At 53.8% G+C, this 19,835-nt stretch overlaps 2 protein-coding genes across 8 annotated transcripts in view; one reads left to right on the top strand and one right to left on the bottom strand.

Moving 5' to 3' along the window:
- COA8 (cytochrome c oxidase assembly factor 8) overlaps positions 1–8,595 on the bottom strand; it is a 35,091-nt gene extending 26,496 nt beyond the window's left edge. The window contains exon 1 of one of the 3 annotated variants that reach the window (XM_060620875.3): positions 8,248–8,595. In XM_060620875.3, the coding sequence (XP_060476858.2) occupies positions 8,248–8,370 (123 nt within the window). In that variant the 5' untranslated portion in view covers positions 8,371–8,595. The remainder of the gene's footprint in view (positions 1–8,247) is intronic. The other 2 variants (XM_060620877.3, XM_060620878.3) reach the window with 2 other exon arrangements.
- On the top strand, positions 6,817–14,768 carry BAG5 (BAG cochaperone 5). Of its 5 annotated transcripts, XM_060620882.3 has the most exons (3): positions 6,817–6,903; positions 7,647–7,884; positions 10,412–14,768. In XM_060620882.3, the coding sequence occupies exon 3, from the start codon at positions 10,440–10,442 to the stop codon at positions 11,781–11,783; it is 1,344 nt and encodes a 447-aa protein (XP_060476865.1). In that variant the 5' UTR covers positions 6,817–6,903; positions 7,647–7,884; positions 10,412–10,439; the 3' UTR covers positions 11,784–14,768. The 5 variants fall into 5 exon arrangements, with proteins under 5 accessions (XP_060476865.1, XP_060476864.1, XP_060476863.1 ...); XM_060620881.3 differs by lacking the exons at positions 6,817–6,903; positions 7,647–7,884 and adding an exon at positions 8,646–8,742; XM_060620880.3 differs by lacking the exons at positions 6,817–6,903; positions 7,647–7,884 and adding an exon at positions 8,979–9,202.
- The last annotated feature ends 5,067 nt before the right edge of the window (positions 14,769–19,835 follow it).

The raw sequence follows: 19,835 nt of genomic DNA, 5'->3' as shown, positions 1-19,835 counted from the left end.
GACTTCTGCCCCAAAGCCTTTAGTCTTAGAAACTAAAGGTGATTCACACACAGGGACCCAATGAGTGGCAACAGGCACCTGGCCCAGGCTCGCCCCACGGACTTGCATCCCGAGATGGGGACCCCTCCCCTCCCCCAAGCCAACCGAGGACGCTGAAGGACAGCAGCAAGGGGACGAAAGGGCAGGTGTCACCCCCGCTGTGTTCCACCGGTTCACCACCCTCCAGAACTGTACCCCAGTGTCATCTTCTTACAGGTTCCTTATCAGGAAGCGTTAAAGCAGTCACCCCAACAACTCACGGCTTTTCCGAGCTACCCACACATGAAGAAGCGCCAGGAGGCGCCAGGAGTGTTCAGTGACCCCTCCTCATTTGTCACCTCACTATTGCCTAAATCATCTGCTTTACAGGTGAACTCTGTCAACCAGCTCTCCCAACCACCCTCAGTTTTCCACTATAATTTGAGAGATTTTATCTTAATTGTAGCAGAGTTAGCTCTTCTGCGCTCCCCAGTAAATACATGTTCTGTTTTTGTTCACCCCAGAACTGCTATTTAAAAGGGAGGAGAAGGAGCTTGGGGGAGGAAAAAGTCCTTCTGTAAAAGGAAGACTCCCTTTGAGGTTAGAATAATTACCGTAATTTACGGCTGTCACAGCAGCAGCGTGGAATGCACGGCTCCCTCACAGTGGAGTGGCTGTCTCGGGAGGGACAGGAGGCGGGGCCGCGCAGGCTAGAACCCATCAGCTCTGCTGGCGAGCAGCCAGGACAAGGAAAGGAACGTGCCTGTACGTACTTGTCACACTGAGCGTTCATCACCGTGTCTGGGAGGGAACAACCCCTCCCGTTTTTTCTCTTTCTGGTAAACTGCCAGCCAGGCAGCCCCGCGGGGGGGGGGGGGGGGGGGGGGGAGGGGGGGGCTTCTCCTCCTCCAGCTCTGCAGGCCCAGCCTCCTTCTCCACCCCTTCCCGCTTACAGCAGGCTCCTGGGCTCTCCCGGCACAGTCCCGGGCCCACCTCCCCACGAGGAGCCAGGATTTGGAACCAAAGGCTTTCCCCTAGGCCCTCCTTCCCGGAAGTGCCTGCACAGAACACGAAGCTCCTGAGTGAAGGCGTCACACTGCACCACTGGGGAAACCGGTGGGCAACGATGAAAGGAACAGATGCTGGCAAAACGTGGTGTCCCTGCAGGTCTGCGGTCCTGACACTTCGGGGCTGGGAACCGAAAGTCTTCCTTCTGGAGGGCTGGGATCCCAGCCTCCCGTTCTAGACAGACGTAGACACATCAGCATTCCGTATTCAGCAGTACGTAAAGGACTAAACAGGGTTTATACTGGGAGTGAAACGTTGGCTTCACATCAGAAATCAGCCAATCCTGATAGAGGAACACAATCCCCCAACGAAGTTAGTCTTCTCAAAAACAAAGTCAAATCTGGATGTGGTCAAGGCTCTAGATTGCAGCTGTCAATTTACAGGAGACACACAGATCGGAGGAACATGGTACATTACGCCCTGGGAAAGCAACAGCAGAACACAGTTTGTGGAAAATTCAAAAGGACACATCCTTCCCCTCCTCCCGCATAAACTACTTTGAAAAAAGGAAGGGGACGGAGTCAAAACCTATAGATCAAAAAGTAACCAAAAGAATGTCAATAAATCACAATTTGTAGCCCTAATGTGAATCCTGATACAAGAAAACTGTAAAAGCAAAACAAAACAAAGCAAAAAACATTTCTACGATAACTGAAGAAACCTAAAAAAAAAAAAAAACTGAACGCTGAACATTTGCTGAAGTTGTATTTTAGTTATTATGTTTATATATATATTTTAAAGTTCATATCTCTTTTTTTAAATTTTTTTTAACACATTTAGTTTTGAGAGGCAGAGCATGAGCAGGTGAGGGGCAGAGAGACACAGAGACAGAATCTGAAGCAGGCTCCAGGCTCTGAGCTGTCAGCACAGAGCCCGACGCAGGGCTTGAACTCATGAACTGTGAGACCATAACCCGAGCTGAAGTCAGCCACTCAACCAACTTAGCCACTCAGGCGCCCCTATTTCTTTCTTTTTTTTTTTTCAAGTTTACTTATTTTGAGAGAGACAGGGAGAGAGAATGAGCAGAGGAGGGACAGAGAGAAAAGCCCAAGCAGGACAGCAGTGTTAGCACAGAGCCCAACACGGGGCTCAAACCCACGAACCATGAGATCATGACCTGAGCTGACATCAAGAGTCGGATGCTTAACGGACTGAGCAACCCAGACGCCCCCATATGTAACTGTAAAAGATACGAACTTTTGAACTCTAAAAAATAGTAAGCATTAAAAAAAAAAGTTAAAAAAAATATGAACTTTGGGGCGCCTGGGTGGCTCAGTCGGTTAAACGTCCATCTCTTGATTTTGGCTCAGGTCACCATCTCACAGTTGTGACTGAGCCCTGCGTCCAGATCCACGCTGGGCGTGGGGCCTGCTTGGGATTCTCTTTCTCCCTCTCTCTCTCTGCCCCGCCTCCCCTCTCAAAACATTAAAAAAAAAAAAAGAAAGATACATAGGAAATATTACAAATGAAATGTTCCTTTTTTTTAACTTTTGAGAGACAGAGCATGAGCGGGAGAGGGGCAGAGAGAGAAAAAGAGAGAGACTCACACACACACACACACACACACACACACACACACACACACACAGAATCAGAAGCAGGCTCCAGGTTCCGAGCTGTCAGCACAGAGCCTGACACGACGCTCGAACCACAGAACCGTGAGATCATGACCCGAGCTGAAGTCAGAGCTGAAGTCAGACGCTTAACCCTGAGCCACCGAGGCGCTCCACAAATGAAATGTGAAATCTGATATTTGCCACAAAGTAATCTGGGAGCCGGGAATGGATGGGTAAAGATGAAATAAACACCCCCAAGCGGACAGGGGTAGAAGCAGGGTGCTGGATACACAGCATTCTTTACACTCTTCTGTTTTTGCAAGTTTGACATTTCCCATAAATAACAAAAATAGAAAATAAAGGAATGCATTTCTCCCCATGAACAGAACAAGGGGAAACCCTGTAACTGCTTCACTCCATGAAGAAACAGCGTGCGGGGACATCTGAACAGGAGGCAGAGAGTGAGAAAGGCCCCTTTCAACCCTGACTCTGCTGGGTAACACCAGGCCAGTCACAGCCAGGCCCTGGGCTGTTTAAAGTCCTCTGCCCCAGCTTTAATTTTCTTCCAACTAATTTATTGAAAGCCTTTTAAACACTAGAAATATCCATGCTTATTTTAAAACCCTCTGATGAGGCTGCCTGGGTGGCTTAGTCAGTTGAGCATCCGATTCTTGATTTTGGCTCAGGTCACGATCCCAGGGTTGTGGGATCAAGCCCTGTGCTAGGCTCTGCATCAGGATCTGTGCTGAGTGTGGAGCCTGCTTAAGATTCTCTCTCTCTCTCTCTCTCTCTCTCTCTCTCTCTCTGTCCCTCTCCCCTGCTCATGGGCATGTGAGCTCTCTAAAAAAAAAAAAATTTTTTTTTTAAAGTTTGTTTAAAAATAAATAAATAAATAAAATCCTCTGATGAGACCACTCACCACTTTCTCATTTGTCTAGTATTTAACTTCCCTCATGTCTTTACTCTGAAGCTACATTTGAGGGGAGGGGACTGTTGAAAATCATTCTCTTTAATGAAAATCTAAGCAAAATATGGGATCAGGACTCCCACTATTTATCTGTAAATATTACCTCTCCTGCTGAGGGCCTGTTTGGGCTTTTTTTTTTTTTTTGATCCAAAAGTTACTAGAAGAAAAATGTTAATTCACTATCCTCTAGATACAGGAACTATAATATAGATATTCTTTATGAGCAAGCGCTGTGATCTTGAGGAAATTTTTCCATCTTATTGCACTGAGGTTTTCTGGTCTGTACAATGGGGAGGGTAAAAGCACCTACTTCACAGAACCGTGTGAAGAAGAAAACAGGCAAAGTTCACAGACCAGCGGGTGCAAACACTTGGTTAACGCGACCTAGTGCCGTGTTGATGAATCCAGGACTACAAGCAAATAGTCTACTTTATACATTTTTAATGTTTACTTATTTTTGAGAGAGAGATAGAGAGAGAGAGACACAGCATGAGCATGGGAGGAGCAGAGAGAGAGAGACACAGAATCTGAAGCAGGCTCCAGGCTGCCAGTTGTCAGCACAGAGGCTGACACGGGGCTCAAACTCGGAACAGCTAGATCGTGACCTGAGCCGAATCCGGACTCTTAACCTGCTGAGCCAACCAGGCGTCCCAGGACTACAAGCAAACAGTAATGTGTATAATGTAACCACTGCTTCTCTAACTTGTGAGCTCATTTTTATTTTTTTTAACGTTTATTTATTTTTGAGACAGAGAGAGACAGAGCATGAACGGGGGAGGGTCAGAGAGAGGGAGACACAGAATCTGAAGCAGGCTCCAGGCTGCCAGTTGTCAGCACAGAGGCTGACACGGGGCTCAAACTCGGAACAGCTAGATCGTGACCTGAGCCGAATCCGGACTCTTAACCTGCTGAGCCAACCAGGCGTCCCAGGACTACAAGCAAACAGTAATGTGTATAATGTAACCACTGCTTCTCTAACTTGTGAGCTCATTTTTATTTTTTTTAACGTTTATTTATTTTTGAGACAGAGAGAGACAGAGCATGAACGGGGGAGGGTCAGAGAGAGGGAGACACAGAATCTGAAACAGGCTCCAGGCTCTGAGCCGTCAGCACAGAGCCCGATGCGGGGCTCGAACTCACGAACCGCGAGATCATGACCTGAGCCGAAGTCGGCCGCTTAACCGACTGAGCCACCCAGGCGCCCCTTGTAAGTTCATTTTTAGACTCCCCCATAAAATCCTGATGCTACACTTCAATAAACCTGGGCGGGGGAAACTAGACAAACCAATAAATAATTAAAGATCCTGGTGCCCGGGGCCACATCCCAGACCCATCACCTCAGAATCTCAGGGGGTGGGGAGAGGGGGTGGTATTTTTTAAAGTCTTCCAGATGATTCCAAATGTGCAAACACTTTTAGGAGCCGATGATGGAAACTACAGAGACAAGGAATAAACAGGTGTTAAGTGCCTAGAAAACACTTAATTTTAGAGCTTTTTTTTTTTTTTAATGTTTATTTATTTTGAGGGGGGAGGGGCAGAGAGCGAGAGAGGGAGAGAGAATCCCAAGCAGGCTCCCCACCGTCAGTGCAGAGCCTGATGCAGGGCTCGATCTCTCAAACCATGAGATCATGACCTGAGTTGAAATCAAGAGTCCTAGCTGACTTTTTCAGTGGGTTTGGAAGAAAAAGTGGTACCAGACACAGCAGATGGGAATAAATCATGTAGGTCCTAAAGCAGCTTTCCTGAACTCAAGTGGAGAACAAAGAATTAACGAAAAAGATGTAGTGAGGATGTGGAGAAAGGGGAACCTTCCTACACCGTTGGTAGGAATGCAAACTGGTATAGGCACTCTGGACAACAATACAGAGGTTCGTCAAACATTAAAAATAGGACTACCCCATGGTCCAGTAATCACACCACTGGGTATTCATCCAAAAAATACAAAAACACTAAATCGAAGGGATACACGTACATAATGGAATATTCAGCCATAAAAAAGAACGAAAGCTTGCCATTTGCAACAACTTTGATGGATCCAGAAAGTATAATGCTAAGTGAATAAGTCAGAGAAAGACAAATACCATAAGATTCACTCATATATGGAATTTAAGAAACAAAACAAATAAGCAAATGAAAAAAAAGAGAGAGATAAACTAAGAAACAGACGCTTAACTGCAGACAATCGATGGTCACCAGAGAGGAGGTGGGGGGGAAGGGGGGAGACGGGGATGAAGGAGGGCACCTGTTGGGATGAGCACCGGGTGATGTAAGGAAGTGTTGAATCACTGTATTGTACACCTGAAACTAATATAACAGTGTATGTTATACTGAAATTAAAATTAAAAACTTGGGGCGCCTGGGTGGCTCAGTCGGTTGGGCGGCCGACTTTGGCTCAGGTCACGATCTCGCGGTCGGTGGGTTCGAGCCCCGCGTCGGGCTCTGTGCTGACAGCTCAGAGCCTGGAGCCTGTTTCGGATTCTGTGTCTCCCTCTCTCTCAGACCCTCTCCCGTTCATGCTCTGTCTCTCCCTATCTCAAAAATAAACGTTAAAAAAAAAATAATAAAATTAAAAACTTAATAAAAAATATGTTGTGTGAACTAGACACACAGGATTAAAATATATCTATTTGAATAAAGAAAACAGAAGGTTCACGACCTGTTACTTTTAAGAAGACCTAATATCTATGGGGCGGGGCGCTGGGTGGCTCAGTCGGTTAAGCGCCAGATTTCGGCTCAGGTCATGATCTCACAGTTCGTGGGTTCGAGCCCCATGTCAGGCCCTGTGCTGATGGCTCAGAGCCTGGAGCCTGCTTTGGTTTCTGTGTCTCCCTCTCTCTCTGCTCCTGTCCCACTTGCGCTCGCACTCTCTCTCTCAAAAATAAGTAACCATTAAAAAAAAAAAAAGGCCTAATATTTAAAATCAAAGTCTGAAAGACAACAATCTCTCTGGGCAGCAGGAATTGAACTACCGGGACAGAGCCAGCCATGTACTCAGCGAGCACAGGGAGATACGCCCAAACAAACAGGAAACACAAATCGCCTTGAAGTAAAAACTGATCCTGTAAGTTCTGTGCAAGATCTAGCACAATGGGGCGCACGTCCTACAAAAACACAGCAGCAGTTTCCGCAGGAAAGCAGGGCCAGGTCTGACTCACAGGCAGCTTATCCACTCGTCGGCATCACAATCCACACCTTCACAAGTTCAGGCGGCCCAGCGGGTGAGCAGCCCCCTGCTCCACTGTCACTTGGGACAACAAAAGGAAGAAAGGTCTCATCCTGAGGATTAGACCCACGGTAAGACTGACTTCAGCAAAAGGGTATGTGACAATAAAGGAAACCTTGTTTGGGTGTTTTTTTAAAGATTTTATTTTTAAGTAATCTCTTCACTCAGTGTGGGGCTCACAACCCCAAGATCAAAGGTCGCATGCTCTACCGACTGAGCCAGCCAGGTGCCCCTTGGCACCCTAGTTCACAAAATAAGCTAGGGTAAGTCCTCATCCCAGGGACAGTTGATTGATGTTACGTTTGCCTGCCCGGAGCATTTTCAGATACCTGTTGAATACCTTGCTGCCCAAAGACTGAGATGCTGGGTGGGTTTCTACATTGTAGGAATGAAAGTCCCTGCTGTGGCCACTGTAACAGGAAGCTGAGCTAGAGACCGGGGGTCTGGGTGACCAGTTGCCCTGTTAACTTCTTCTCTAAACTACAAACCAGGCAGAACTTCAAAGCTGCATTTATAAAAGAATGCTAACGGTCAACAGGCTAAAATAAATGAAAATTTACAGGCAGGCTCATTTTGGAATTCTTAACCGGCTTTTTTATCCCGGGCTTTCCAGGCCCCCTCCTTAGCCTGTTCGCAAAAGGAAGTGTTAGTATTTGTATGCTTTGTTTAAATATTTTAACTGCAGCGCATTCCACAGTTAGACGACGTTTTCTTGTGACAGGTGGACTCAAGGCTTAGAACTCCACTGACAAAAAAAAAAATCCTTTCCCAAAAAAGTGCAATTGATAAAAACTGTCATTCTTTGTTGCTATAGATATTGATCTTTGTGGACCTTCAACCTGTAACATGCGTGTGTGCAAATAGCTTTCAAACAAGAAAAACTATTCAACGTGAAGTCCCACAAAAGTCGATGATAACGTGTGCCATAGCTTGAAGAAAAGGACTAATAATCTTGACGAAGCCAAAACACAGACCCAAAACAAAACAAAACAAAAACATGCTGTGCACATCAAGAGCCGTTTAAGAAAGAACAACCTTCGGGAAGAAATAAGGTAGGTAACAAACTCGCTACAGCTGACTCGGAGGTACGAGTTAGCAAAAGTTCCGACCACCAACAGTCCCCGGCGTGACAGCGACACCCTCAGTTCCTAGAGACCAAGGGAGTTGACGCAGGGCACTTGGGGGCCCCTCGCGCCGGGGACTCCCCACTCGCCACGCCCCTGTCCCCCGCGGGTCGCGGGCGCTGCTCCGCGCCAGGCCCGGACGGGCTCAAGGACCCCGCTCCCGGAGAGCTGACGCCGCAGCCCGGCACGAAGGGGTGCGGGACCCACAGGTGTCCCTGAGGAGCGCCGCCTGGGTGTGTCGCCACCTGCGGTCCCCCGTCCCGGCCCGCCCTCTGCAGGAATCCCGCTTACCCGGCTCGGCGCCGTATCCCTGCGCTCCCCAGCTCGCTCGGGAGCGAGCTGACAGCCTGGTCCAGAGAAGGCGCGGCAGAGCGGAGAGACCAGAGCTCTCCTACAGGGCCGCAAGGCGGCCATCGCCCGCGTCCCCCGGCTGCCGCGGCGCACGGCAGCGTCGCGCCGGCGCGAGAGGCTGCGTTACGGCACGGTCGCAAAGCCGGCGGGAGGGAGCGGCGCGGCCGATGGTGCGCTTTCCCAGCGTGGCACCGGCCGCGGGGTGGACCCGGCGAGGGCGCAGGGCGCCGGCGGCCGCTCTTGGGCCGCGGCGGTTCCGGGCTGTTGTGCCAGGCGATAGTGGGCGGCGCGGCCCGGGCGCGGCGCGGCGCCGGAGGACGTTTTCCCAGGGCGGGGGCTGTTCGGCCCCGGGGCGGGGCCGCGGGCCGGCGACCGCGGGAGCGGCGGAGTCGCTGGGCGTCGGCGGCGGAGTGCGCGATGGCGCGGGCGGCACAGGTGAGCGCGGCGCGGCGCGGCGGCGGCTGGCGGGCCCGTGGGCGACCCCGGCCCCGGCGCGACCCCCGCTCCGGCCCGGCCGGCCGGGCCTCGGCGCCGCGCCGTCCTCGCGTCCGACGCGGGCCGGCCCGCTCGTCTCCCTCCCGGGGCCTCCTCCCGCCCGGGGGCTCCGCGGCCCCGGCCCAGAGCGGCCGCCTCCTCCCCGCGCTGGCCATTGTGAGGTCAGGGCCGGCGGGCGCGTTGGGGGCCCGGGCGAGACGCCCGGAGCGGCCGCTGCGGCCAGTAGCTGCCGCGCCACCACCGGCCCCTTCACCGGCCGCCCGGTTCAGACCTAGCCGGCTGGGGTGAGAGGGATGCAGCCAGGGGCTCAGCTCCGGTGCCGCACCCCGTAAAGGGCTGACCTTCCACCTTGCCATCTCACCTCGGGAAGCCAAGACCAAACCAGCTTAGAGTCTTCTGGGTAAAGTGCTGGCAGAGAAGGGCGAGGGGGGCGGAGAGGAAGAAGCCGGGCAGCCCGCCCTTCGTGGGGCTCCAGAGGCATGTTCCTGGCCGGGACACCCACAGGGGGTCGGTTTCCATTGATGACCCACTCTCCCATTGAGCTGTGATGGAGACCCGAGAGCTTGGGGGGAAATGCGTTAAGCCGTGCTCGACTCCTGATGGGAGGCTAATGAACGAATTGCTCCTAGCTGTCACATGTTTGGGGGAGGGGGCGGCGAACGTGACCGGGGCTGGGGAGGTACTAGCCCTCCAAAGCCCATCGTGGTGCTTTTAACACGGTACCAGTCACTTGTCCCTCTCCGGGCAATTTTCTACTTCTGCAGGGAAGGTTTGCGAGGTGCTAGAAGGGTGCGGGGAGAAACGGGGTAACTTTGTACGCGTGCATGAAGGGTGGTGAGGAACGGTAGAAGTGGGGACTTTTGGTGGCGATTGGGATGCAGTGTTATTTGTTTTATTTAATTACCTTTTTCTGGAAACTAAGCATAGCTCTTTGGCCAGGTGGGTGCTTAGATGGCACTGTTCCCATGTGAAGGTAAAAAGATAAGAGGCCACTGTTTTACATCCCCCAAAGGTGCCTGCTGTTGCCATCAGCCAGGTTCCAACGTTAATACCTAAGATACTTGTGCTGTTTCTAAGATGATAGTCGATTTCATTCTGTTGGTATGAAGACCTAGGCTGCTCTCTTACATTTGAGGAAACTCGAAATTCACAGGCACAGAGCTCCAACTCAGTCCACACTGCAGTAAGCCGTTGTTCTTAATCTCTGCTGTGTGTAGGTGATTTTCAGGAAGGTGGATTAGTCACTCTTTCCGCACTTGAGTATGATTGTTGTTTGGATCACAGCAATGCCGGGCCCTTTTTTTTCCCCAATGCTTATTTTTGAGAGAGAGTATGCACAATAGGGGGAGGGGGAGGGAGAGAGGGAGACCCAGAATCCGAAGCGGGCTCAGGCTCTGAGCTGCCAGCACAGAGCCTGACGCGGGGCTCGAACCCACGAACCATGAGCTCATGGCCTGAACTGAAGTTCAGACACTCAGCTGACTGAGCCACCCAGGGGCCCCGGGCCCTTTTTCTTAAATATATTTTTTTAAATGAGAATCTCAGGATAAATATACAGTCACCGTTCTGAAGAGGCTTTGTGTAATTTGTCATTCTTGTCATTTTTTAGTGCTTCTAAAACTGAACACAGCAAAAGTATGGATATGGGAAATCAACATCCATCCATCAGTAGGCTTCAGGAAATCCAAAAGGAAGTGAAAAGTATAGAACAGCAAGTAATTGGCTTCAGTGGTCTGTCAGATGACAAGAATTACAAGAAACTGGAGAGGATTTTAACAAAACAGCTTTTTGAAATAGACTCTGTAGATACTGAAGGAAAAGGAGACATTCAGCAAGCGAGGAAGAGGGCAGCACAAGAGACTGAGCGTCTTCTCAAAGAGTTAGAGCAGAATGCAAACCACCCACACCGGATCGAGATACAGAACATTTTTCAAGAAGCCCAGTCCCTGGTGAAAGAGAAGATTGTGCCCTTTTACAGCGGGGGCAACTGTGTAACTGATGAATTTGAAGAAGGCATCCAAGACATCATTCTGAGGCTGACACACGTCAAGACCGGGGGGAAGATCTCCCTGCGCAAAGCAAGGTATCACACTTTAACCAAAATCTGTGCGGTGCAGGAGATTATCGAAGACTGCACGAAAAGGCAGCCTTCCCTGCCGCTCTCCGAGGACGCGCATCCTTCAGTTGCCAAAATTAACTCTGTGATGTGTGAGGTGAACAAGGCCAGGGGCACTCTGATTGCACTGCTGATGGGAGTGAACAATAATGAGACCTGCAGGCACTTATCTTGTGTGCTCTCGGGGCTGATCGCGGATCTGGACGCTCTGGATGTGTGCGGGCGGACGGAGATCCGAAATTACCGCCGGGAGGTAGTGGAAGATATCAACCAGTTACTGAAATATTTGGATTTAGAAGAGGAAGCAGATAGCACCTACGCATTTGACCTGGGACAGAATCATTCCATCTTAAAGATAGAAAAGGTCCTCAGGAGAATGAGAGAAATAAAAAACGAGTTCCTTCGAGCACAGAATCCTCCTGAATTGTACCTGAGCTCCAAAACAGAATTGCAGGGGCTGATCGGACAGCTGGACGAGGTAAGTCTGGAGAAGAACCCTTGCATCCGGGAGGCTCGGAGAAGAGCGGTGATCGAGGTGCAGACCCTCATCACTTACATCGACTTGAAGGAGGCCCTGGAGAAGAGGAGGTCCTTCGCTTCCGAGGAGCACCCGTCCCATAAAGCGGTCTGGGACATCCTGGGAAACTTGTCCGAGATCCAGGGAGAGGTTCTTTCATTTGATGGGAATCGAACGGACAAGAACTACATCCGGCTGGAAGAGCTGCTCACCAAGCAGCTGCTCGCCCTGGACGCCGTGGACCCTCAAGGGGAAGAGCAGTGCAAAGCCGCCAGGAAGCAGGCGGTGAAGCTCGCCCAGAACATCCTCAGCTATCTCGACCTGAAATCCGACGAATGGGAGTACTAACGTACCACAGGCCTCACGGTGGCGAGTTCTGCTCTGCACTTTATATATCCTTCTGTGTGTTTAGAGAGAGCTTTCGGTTCGTGGAGCCGAAATGGAATTTATACGTGCATATTTCAATCTCGCTATTTATGATTTAAGCAAATTCTATTTGGTATCTCTGCTGCTTTTGATGTTGCAAAACGAATATGATTACAGCACATTAACTTTTCCATTTGGATCATTATTTGTATGTTGTGGTGTGGTTTTTGGCGTTTTTTTTCATCAGAAAGTGGAATTGGGCAGCTCTTGTGATCTCTAAGTGGGTTGTGCAGGCATTAAAATGCAGACATTTCAGGATCTACATGTAGGCATAACCTCATACGATACTAGAACAATTACGAGAAGGGGGAAGATTTTTGGTTAAGTGGAAGTAACGTCCAAACACAAAAGCAATACGGTGATGTGTTTTATTATGCTGAGTAGAGCAGAAGGCTTTTTTTCCCCCTTAATTTCTAAGGCCTGATTGGTCCAACCCAAGTTAATAGGGTGGGGGTTTTTTTGTTTGTTTTCAGATTTTCTGTTTTTTTCATAAGCGTTTTTTGTTTGAAAAATGGTGTCTGTATTTTCCCCCATACTCTGCACTTAGAGGGGAAAATCTTATTTTTGTGTGCAATGTAAGACAATTATGAAAGCTAGTAGCAAAGAAACCTTTGAGACTGCATCGAAGAAGGGATCAAACATCAAATTGCCTTCAAGTTGCCCTTGTTTGCACAACCTGAATCTATAATTTTCCGTAGTAATTAGTACGGATGGGAGCATTTAGGTAAGGGTAAGAGACCTTTAGAAAAAAAAAGAAAGAGAAAAGGAAACACCCTTACCTGTAGCAGGGTGATGAAAACCGGAGATTAGTTACCAATGTCAGGCTGCTGACACTAAGCCAGCACGTCTGAACGTGGTGCGGCATGGGCTGCCTCTGTCGTTCGAGAGACCGTGTGATGGACAGACTCCCTGAACCCACCCGCTGCTATCCTACAGCGTCTGAGAGCAGAACCCGCCGGGAGCTGCGTGGGACCAGATGTCTCCAGCTTGTCTGAGGAAGTTCGCTACTCGCAGCATCCCACACCCTCTACTCTGGGACGAAGCCGCAAAACAGCTCTGAGCACCTGCCGCTCCTTAGCTCGTGTCACTGGTCCCCGGGTGTTTCTCTAGTGCCCGCGAGAGCCAGTCAGGTCTGTCCACGCGGGACGTGTCTTTCCTCCTGCTGAAGGCATGCGTCTTTCTGTCACTGCTTTCTGAGGATTCAGTTTCATGGCTGCCAGTCTATGGGAACAAAAGAATTTCCCAAAGTTCTGAAGTGCCTCCATAACATGTCGGTCCCAGTATTATAACAAACAGACTACTCTTTTCTGTTCCCACTTTTCACAGAAGATCCTGTTAGAGCACATCTTTTGGACCCTATAGTCTGTAATTTTCTCTCAGAGATACTAATTTGGTAAACTGTGTAAGCAGCTAAAAGTAGGAGATAAGGGAATAGCCCTAAACACCTAAAAATGATAAAAGTGTGGCCCTAACAGATTTTCACTTCGTCCCATAATGAAAAGCCCTTGATGTGTCTTTCCTGCTGGAAGTGTTCTAGATGCAGTGGGCGATGTGGTCAAAGGCCCTGGCACATGTGCACAGGGCTTTCGCGTGTTGGGACCTTGAGCCCCTCCCTGTGCACACCCCGCCCCTGGCCCCTGCGGGTTCCCAGTGCAGGTCACTGGCAGCTCATTGTGGCCAAAGTCCTTTTAGGCTTGCTGTTCTGCACGCTAATTTTAGGGCCCTTTTAAATCTCGGAGTTTTTAAATTCAGTGCCGTCTCAGTCACCCCGCTGGGAGATCAGGGCTGACTCCGCCGCATTAGGCGTATCCTGCGCAAGGCGCCAATTTCCATGTCAGATTTGGAAGTCTGGCGTCAGCATTTCCTTCACAAGCATCCGTTGTTCTTTGAAAAGGGACCTTCCAGTGCTGTTCATTTCAAACAAGGTCGGCCGTAGCTCTGGCGGCGCTGGCCCGTGTCGCTAAGCCCGGAGCACTGGTCTGAGGGCACCGATGTCTTGCGCGGAGCCATGTGGATTTCCCGCGTGGGTTATTTTGGTCACGGAGGTGATCGGGTCAGCCTTGAGTGAGCGTTCAGGCACGACGTTTCCCGTCTCCCAGCCTGTTCCGGTTCCTTACGCCTGATTATTCTCCCTTAAGGAGCCCTGGTGACGCGGGATTCAGCGCTTCCTGTCCCTCGCAGGGCGGTGTCTGTTAATGGGGCCTGCCGCGTGTAACCATAAACCGGGCTCGTCACATTGTATTTTCATGACCTTACGTGAGGAGAACCTGTACTGGAAGTAAATCCTATCCCTCAAAACGTTTGGCCTTGGGTCTGCATTAAACGGTATAGTCCATGTTCAAGCAAAAACTGGCTGGGAATGTTTGCTTTCTTTACCTCCCGTGCAGACAGCTTTGCCTTCAGGGCGGTCCTTACCCAAATTAGATTCAAGTCAACCGACCTATAATGAAGTAGTTGTGAAAATAAAGGTAGTGAGTCTCCGCAGTACAGTGGGATGCTTTATTTTGCTACGACGACGCCTTGGCGTGTAGTGTATCTGTTACAAGGTATCGTGTGTGAGACGGGGAGGGGAGGCATCGCTTTTTCTCATGTTTTACTTGGCCAGTTTTTATCTGGTTTTTGAAAGTCTAAGCTTATCCTATACACACAGGTTATTTTTGAGCAAAGCTTTTCAGCTTTCAACGTGTCTAGTATTTTTCTAAGAATAACCGAAGAACTATTTGCCATTGGTTTTGATGTACAATACAGATGTGTTACCCCAGCGTGTTGGTTCCTGTCCCCTCTCTATTCGTTGTATGACTATTGTAACCGTATGTCTGAAATAATGCAGTATTTTGAGATATTAGTGTGCCCTTAATTATTAATGAAATAAAAATCTCTTAGCTTATCTTTGCAGTGGAGAAAGGATATGAGTCTGAGGTGTGAGTTCTGTTCTGATGTGTTCACCTTCACTGACTGCCTGCTCTGGGGAGGAAAAGGTCTTGCCCGAGCGGGCCAGGCGAGGGGAAGGTGGGCTCCGTAGGTCCGTTCGGTGGCAGTGGCCTAAGAAGGTGACAGCACTAAGCACGGGCCAGGGTCCTGTGGCAGGTGAAGGGGTACCTGTGTAAAAAGCCCCGGAAGCGTGGGCGCCGGAGAGCGGCCCCCCGGGGCCCGCGCACAGGAGTTGACCTTGCCCTAGGAAAGGGGGGAGTCTGGGGAGCTCCTCCCCCCGGAGAAAAGGCTTGAGTTGAGGTACTGAAGCCCACCCCGTGTGGAGGGAGCTCGGAGTCCTGACCTGTCGGTCCTTCCGGGGCTCCCAAGATCGCGCTGTGGCCTCCGGGGCCCTCGGCCGCCTCCCCGCTCTGCCTCCCGCGAGGACAAGTCCCTGTCGCTCGGGGCAGCCTCCCCGCGTGTCCTCCGCCTGTTACGGGAAAGCGGCAGCTTGGTTTTTCTGCTGCTCGCCTTCCACGAGCACTTCCCTGCTGTCTCCCGTCTACCCGCTGGCGTCTTCAGATGGTCCCGACAGAAGCAGAGGCGCGTCCTCGGCCATGCAGATGCGTCACAGGCCCAGAAGTGAAAAGAAACCAGCTGTACGGGTTAAAAAGACCCGGGGGGGACATTTGAAACGTGTAACAAATCCTCTGCCTCTGCCGGCACCGTGTACCGCGTCGGGCTTTGATCGCTTCCGGACACTCGAACCCGGCTGGTCCAGCTCGCGCCGTGTGCTGAATGCTGTGCTGCTGGGTGGAACATAGCCGTCAGGCCGTGTTGCCCCAGAGAGCCCAGGGTGGCTAAGGTGCTGGAGGACGTGTGCCGGGCACCTCGGCGCCGTCTCTCGCCTAAACGTCTGGACATCAGGAGGGCGGGGCAGGTGCTGAGTGTGCTTCGCAGGGGCCAGGGGGCGCCACGGGCCCCGAGGCTGAGGGAGGGGGCTCGGGGGCCCCTAAAGGAACCGGGCGGCAGAAACCCCGGAGCGGGCGGGGGCGAGGCCCTGGCGAGCAAAAGCGCCAGCTGGGGTGCAAGCCGGGCCCGAGTCGGGCCCCTGGAGGGGAGTGTGAGGTACCCAGGCTGTCAGGATGTGTCTGACGGTGGCTCCCATTGCTTCTGCTGTAAGTTAAACGCTTCCATTTCTCAAGCCATCGCAGGCTGGGCCTCTCTACGCGTCAGGCCCCGCGTGGAGCATTTACGTGCACGTTTACTTCTTGGAACTGTTCCGAGGCGGGTTTTGGTCTCCTGTTTCCTGGGTGATTCAGACACTCCGGTGTCACCTGCTCCAGGAACCGCCTTCCGTCACCGCCTTCCGTCACCGCCTGGGATGGCACCGGCTCAGGGCTCCTGCTGAGTGCTGGTTCGCCTGGAGGCTCCTCCCCGCAGGGCTCCTGACCTTGTGCTCCCAGGCCGATCTCAGCCCTGCTGCTCCCCCCCTCCCGCTGGGCCTCAGTTGGCTCCCACAGCACGGGTCCTTCGCACCGGGCGTTGAGGACTCCTAGCCGACGCACGCCGCCTTGGGCGCCGACGTCGATAAACCCTGCGTCCTTTTTTAGAAAAAAGATGTGAAGTAATTTCTACACCCCATGTGGGGCTCAAACTCTCAACTGCGAGATCAAGAGTTGCATGCTTCAGGGGCGCCTGGGGGTCCCAGTTGGTTGAGTGTCCGACTTCGGCTCAGGTCATGATCTCACGGTTCATGAGTTCGAGCCCCGCGTCGGGCTCTGCGCTGACAGCTCAGAGCCTGGAGCCTGTTTCAGATTCTGTGTCTCCCACTCTCTCTGACCCTCCCCTGTTCATGCTCTCTCTCTGTCTCAAAAATAAATAAATGTTAAAAAAAAGTTTAAAAAAAATAATAGAATCTTAAATTAAAAAAACTCAGCTGCCTTTTTGCTCATCAGGATTCAAAGAACTTCGGTTCACTGCACCTGCAGCCAGGATCCTGGTGTCGCTGTCAGGAACTCGCCGTATACCCACCTCACCCCTCGGACAGGGTCAAGAGTGCCCCAGACCAGGGCCCGTGTGGAGAGGGCACCGCCTCCGACCAACGGCCCTTGGCTGAGCGCCTCTCTGGGTGATGAGCCAAAGGGACGCAGGCAGCTCCCACACGAGGGAGCCCCCGCGGGGTGCACACTGTGGCCTCCTCTGTCCTGTCCTCTTCCCGGCCAGGCCCGGGACTAGACAGCAAGGTGCCCCAGGCCCAGCGTGTCAGGCAGAGGCAGGAGCCTTCTGCCCCGGAGGCTCTACGGCCTCGGCTCAGGCTCACAGGGGTGGAGACAGGTGTGGAGGGTCCCACCGGGACCCCCGCGGTCTGGGTGCAGCCCACCCGCCTCTCTCCCCATCTCTGTTTCCCCGGGGAGGGCGGAGAATGGAATCGCTCCTGTCTGGTGCCTGGTCACAGGCAGATCGACGAGCACCTGACGGCCGTCCCTGCAGAAGGGATCAGCTTCTGGGCCGCTCTCCCCGGTCCTCGGCACGGCCAGGCCGACCGCTGAGGGGTCGGCACCCACCCCAGGCTTCAGACCGAGCCCCGTGAACCCCCCCCGGGGCAGCGGGAGCCAACGGCAGGCACTTCGTGCCAGAGACTGGCCGCGGTCCTGGTCCGCGGGCTCTGGAGAGTCACCCAGTGCGATGCTGCAGCACGTGGAGGGTCACCCCTGTCTCCATCCAGACCCCGAGGACACGAAACTGTTTTCTTCCTGGCCGTGCCCTCAGCACCTAGAACGGCACCTGGCTCAAATAGTAAACACCTGATGGGTGAGTGGGTGGAGACTGTAAGCCTGTCCCTGGGGCCTGGGGCAGGGAGGCCCCGCAGCCCGAGGTCTTGCGCAGGCGTCCCCTGCAGGCCTCCTCGTGCTTCCTTCCCTGTGGGCCGCCCCTGCAGGACAGGGCGCTCCCCGCGGCTCTCGGCTCCTGGGAGCCTTCCCGTCTCCGGGACATTCAGGCCCCGTCTTCCTGCTCTCACCCCCCACCCAGGAAAGGAAGGTGTCCCGGGACCAACGTGGCTCTCGGGGCGGCCCTGTGGGCAGGGGCCATGCGCGGATCTGGGGAGGAGGGTGCAGGCAGACCGGTGGCCAAGGCAAAGGCCCAGAGGGGCAGCAGCCCCTGGGGGAAGGTCAGGTGCAACTCGTCAGGGCTGGATCCCATGGCACCTTGCTGGCTGTGGGGGGAGCTGTGGGTGCCTCGGGTGGCAGGACTGCCTGCTGGACCCTAGGGTCCCTGAGCACGGAGGGCCGGGTACAGGTGGCCTTCTGGGGCCCGGTGCTTTCCCCCAGCCCCAGCCCACTGCAGCTCCACCAAGCCTGGGTGTCTATCCAGACGCTAGGCCTGTACCCCAGCAGGCTTGGGAGGGCGCCCCAGGGGATCCCTCCGGCGAGCTCTCTAGAGGCCTGAGCCCCACTGCGTGTGGGGCCTGCCAGGCCGGGGGGCCGAGGAGGGCTCCACAAAACCCTCCCCGCCCCCTCTACGCCCCTGGCCCTCCGCAGAGCCGCACCTGCAGCACTGCGCACGGTGCCCCTGCTTAGCACGCGGCCCCTTGACCTTGGAGGCCTGAGGAGCCGGTCGTGTATTGTTGTTGTGATAGCGGCCGCCAGGCGGCGCCCGCGACCCGGCCCGGCGGACCCAGGGCCGCGCCGGGTGGAGGGAGCAGCAGTGTGGGCGTCGCAGCTGTCGCGCCTGGGCCCCCGCCGGGCGCACCTGCCCTCGTGCTGGTGGACAGGTGGCCGCGGCGCCGCCTGGCCGCCGCTTCTGCCCCTCGCTGGTGCCTGTGGGGGCTCTGTGACCCGTCACGCCACCACTATGCACCACGATGGAGGTTCTCGCAGCTCCCGAGGCACGGCTCGGGATTGGGGTCCAGCCGGACCCTCTCAGGCCTGCAGGCCCACCCACCAACAGCCCACATCGCCCCACACCATCAGGGTGGAGACCCCCCGCCTGGCAGGCAGGGGAGCCCATGCTGTCTGTCCAGTTCTCCACGCAGGCTGGTGTCCCCCCCCCCCCCCCCCCGCCCCTGGGAATTCCCGCTGACCTCCCTGCCCCAGCCCATGTGCTGGCCCCTTGGGGCTCTGTGATGCTCTGGTCTTGGACAGACACCCCCTGGAGCTGGGTAATCCCCATCCCATCCTCTGCCTTCAAGCCCCACTACAGCTCCTGTGTTCTGGGGCCTAGGGCAGAGGGGTGGAGAAAGTCAAGGAAGGCTGGAAAGGAGGAAGGAGCCAGAAGACCCACAGCACGTTAAGTGTGCCTGGGCTGCGGTCTGGACCCTCAGGGTCAGGAAAGGCTGCTGTGGGAAGGGAAGGCTGGTCCTGACCCTCCCTGGGCCTCCCCCTGGTACTTTTGGCACTCAAGGAGCCCTGTCATCCCCTGTCCTTCTCCAGGCTTGGGCTTCCCCCAGCAGCCCTCCCAGAGCCATCCCAGGCTGACAGCGCCCCCACACTGTGCTGTGGGGTCAGCAGCCATGAGGGCAGCACAGGCGATGGTGTGCCAGGCAAAGGTCACCGTCACCGAGCAAGGCAGGCCTCTGGACGCTGGCTTCGTGCTGCCCACAAGCAGCCGGTGGGGCAGGGTGTGTGGGGTGATGGCACCTGCCCTGGCAGGCTCATTTGCTCCCCTGGAGCCTGGCGGGTGGCCTAGGGTACAGCTGGGGAGTGGGGGACCTTAACTCCTGGCCTCGAGCCTGGCCAGCCTCACTGTGGCAGTGGCCTCGGCGCAAGGGAAGCCTCCTTGCCATCAGTTCAGCCCCAGGAACAAGGCCCTCTCCCTGCCTCCACCCCTGACGTCCGCTGCCTCCTGCCTCGCCCAAGCGCCCTGGCTCCAGCCCATCCACCTGCCCCTCCATGAAGCCCCCCTCTGCCCTGCCTCTCATGCCCCTGACCAAGGAGGCTTTCTGGGCCTCTCAGCGGCCACCCCCCGACCCTGCACTCAGCCCTGCCTCTCCTGAGCACACCTCACATGGCGTTATGCCATAGAGAGGCCTGGAAGCCTTGGCACTGCTGGGCCCTTGGCTCA

This window comes from Panthera onca, chromosome B3, assembly GCF_046562875.1.
Source record: "Panthera onca isolate mPanOnc1 chromosome B3, mPanOnc1 haplotype 2, whole genome shotgun sequence".
NCBI classification, from domain to species: Eukaryota; Metazoa; Chordata; class Mammalia; order Carnivora; family Felidae; genus Panthera; species Panthera onca.
This window is presented reverse-complemented; position numbering and strand designations above follow the sequence as displayed.

Bases quoted from the DNA above. Each gene is read 5' to 3' on its own strand.
- BAG5 (XM_060620882.3), top strand. From the start codon at position 10,440: ATGGATATGGGAAATCAACATCCATCCATCAGTAGGCTTCAGGAAATC.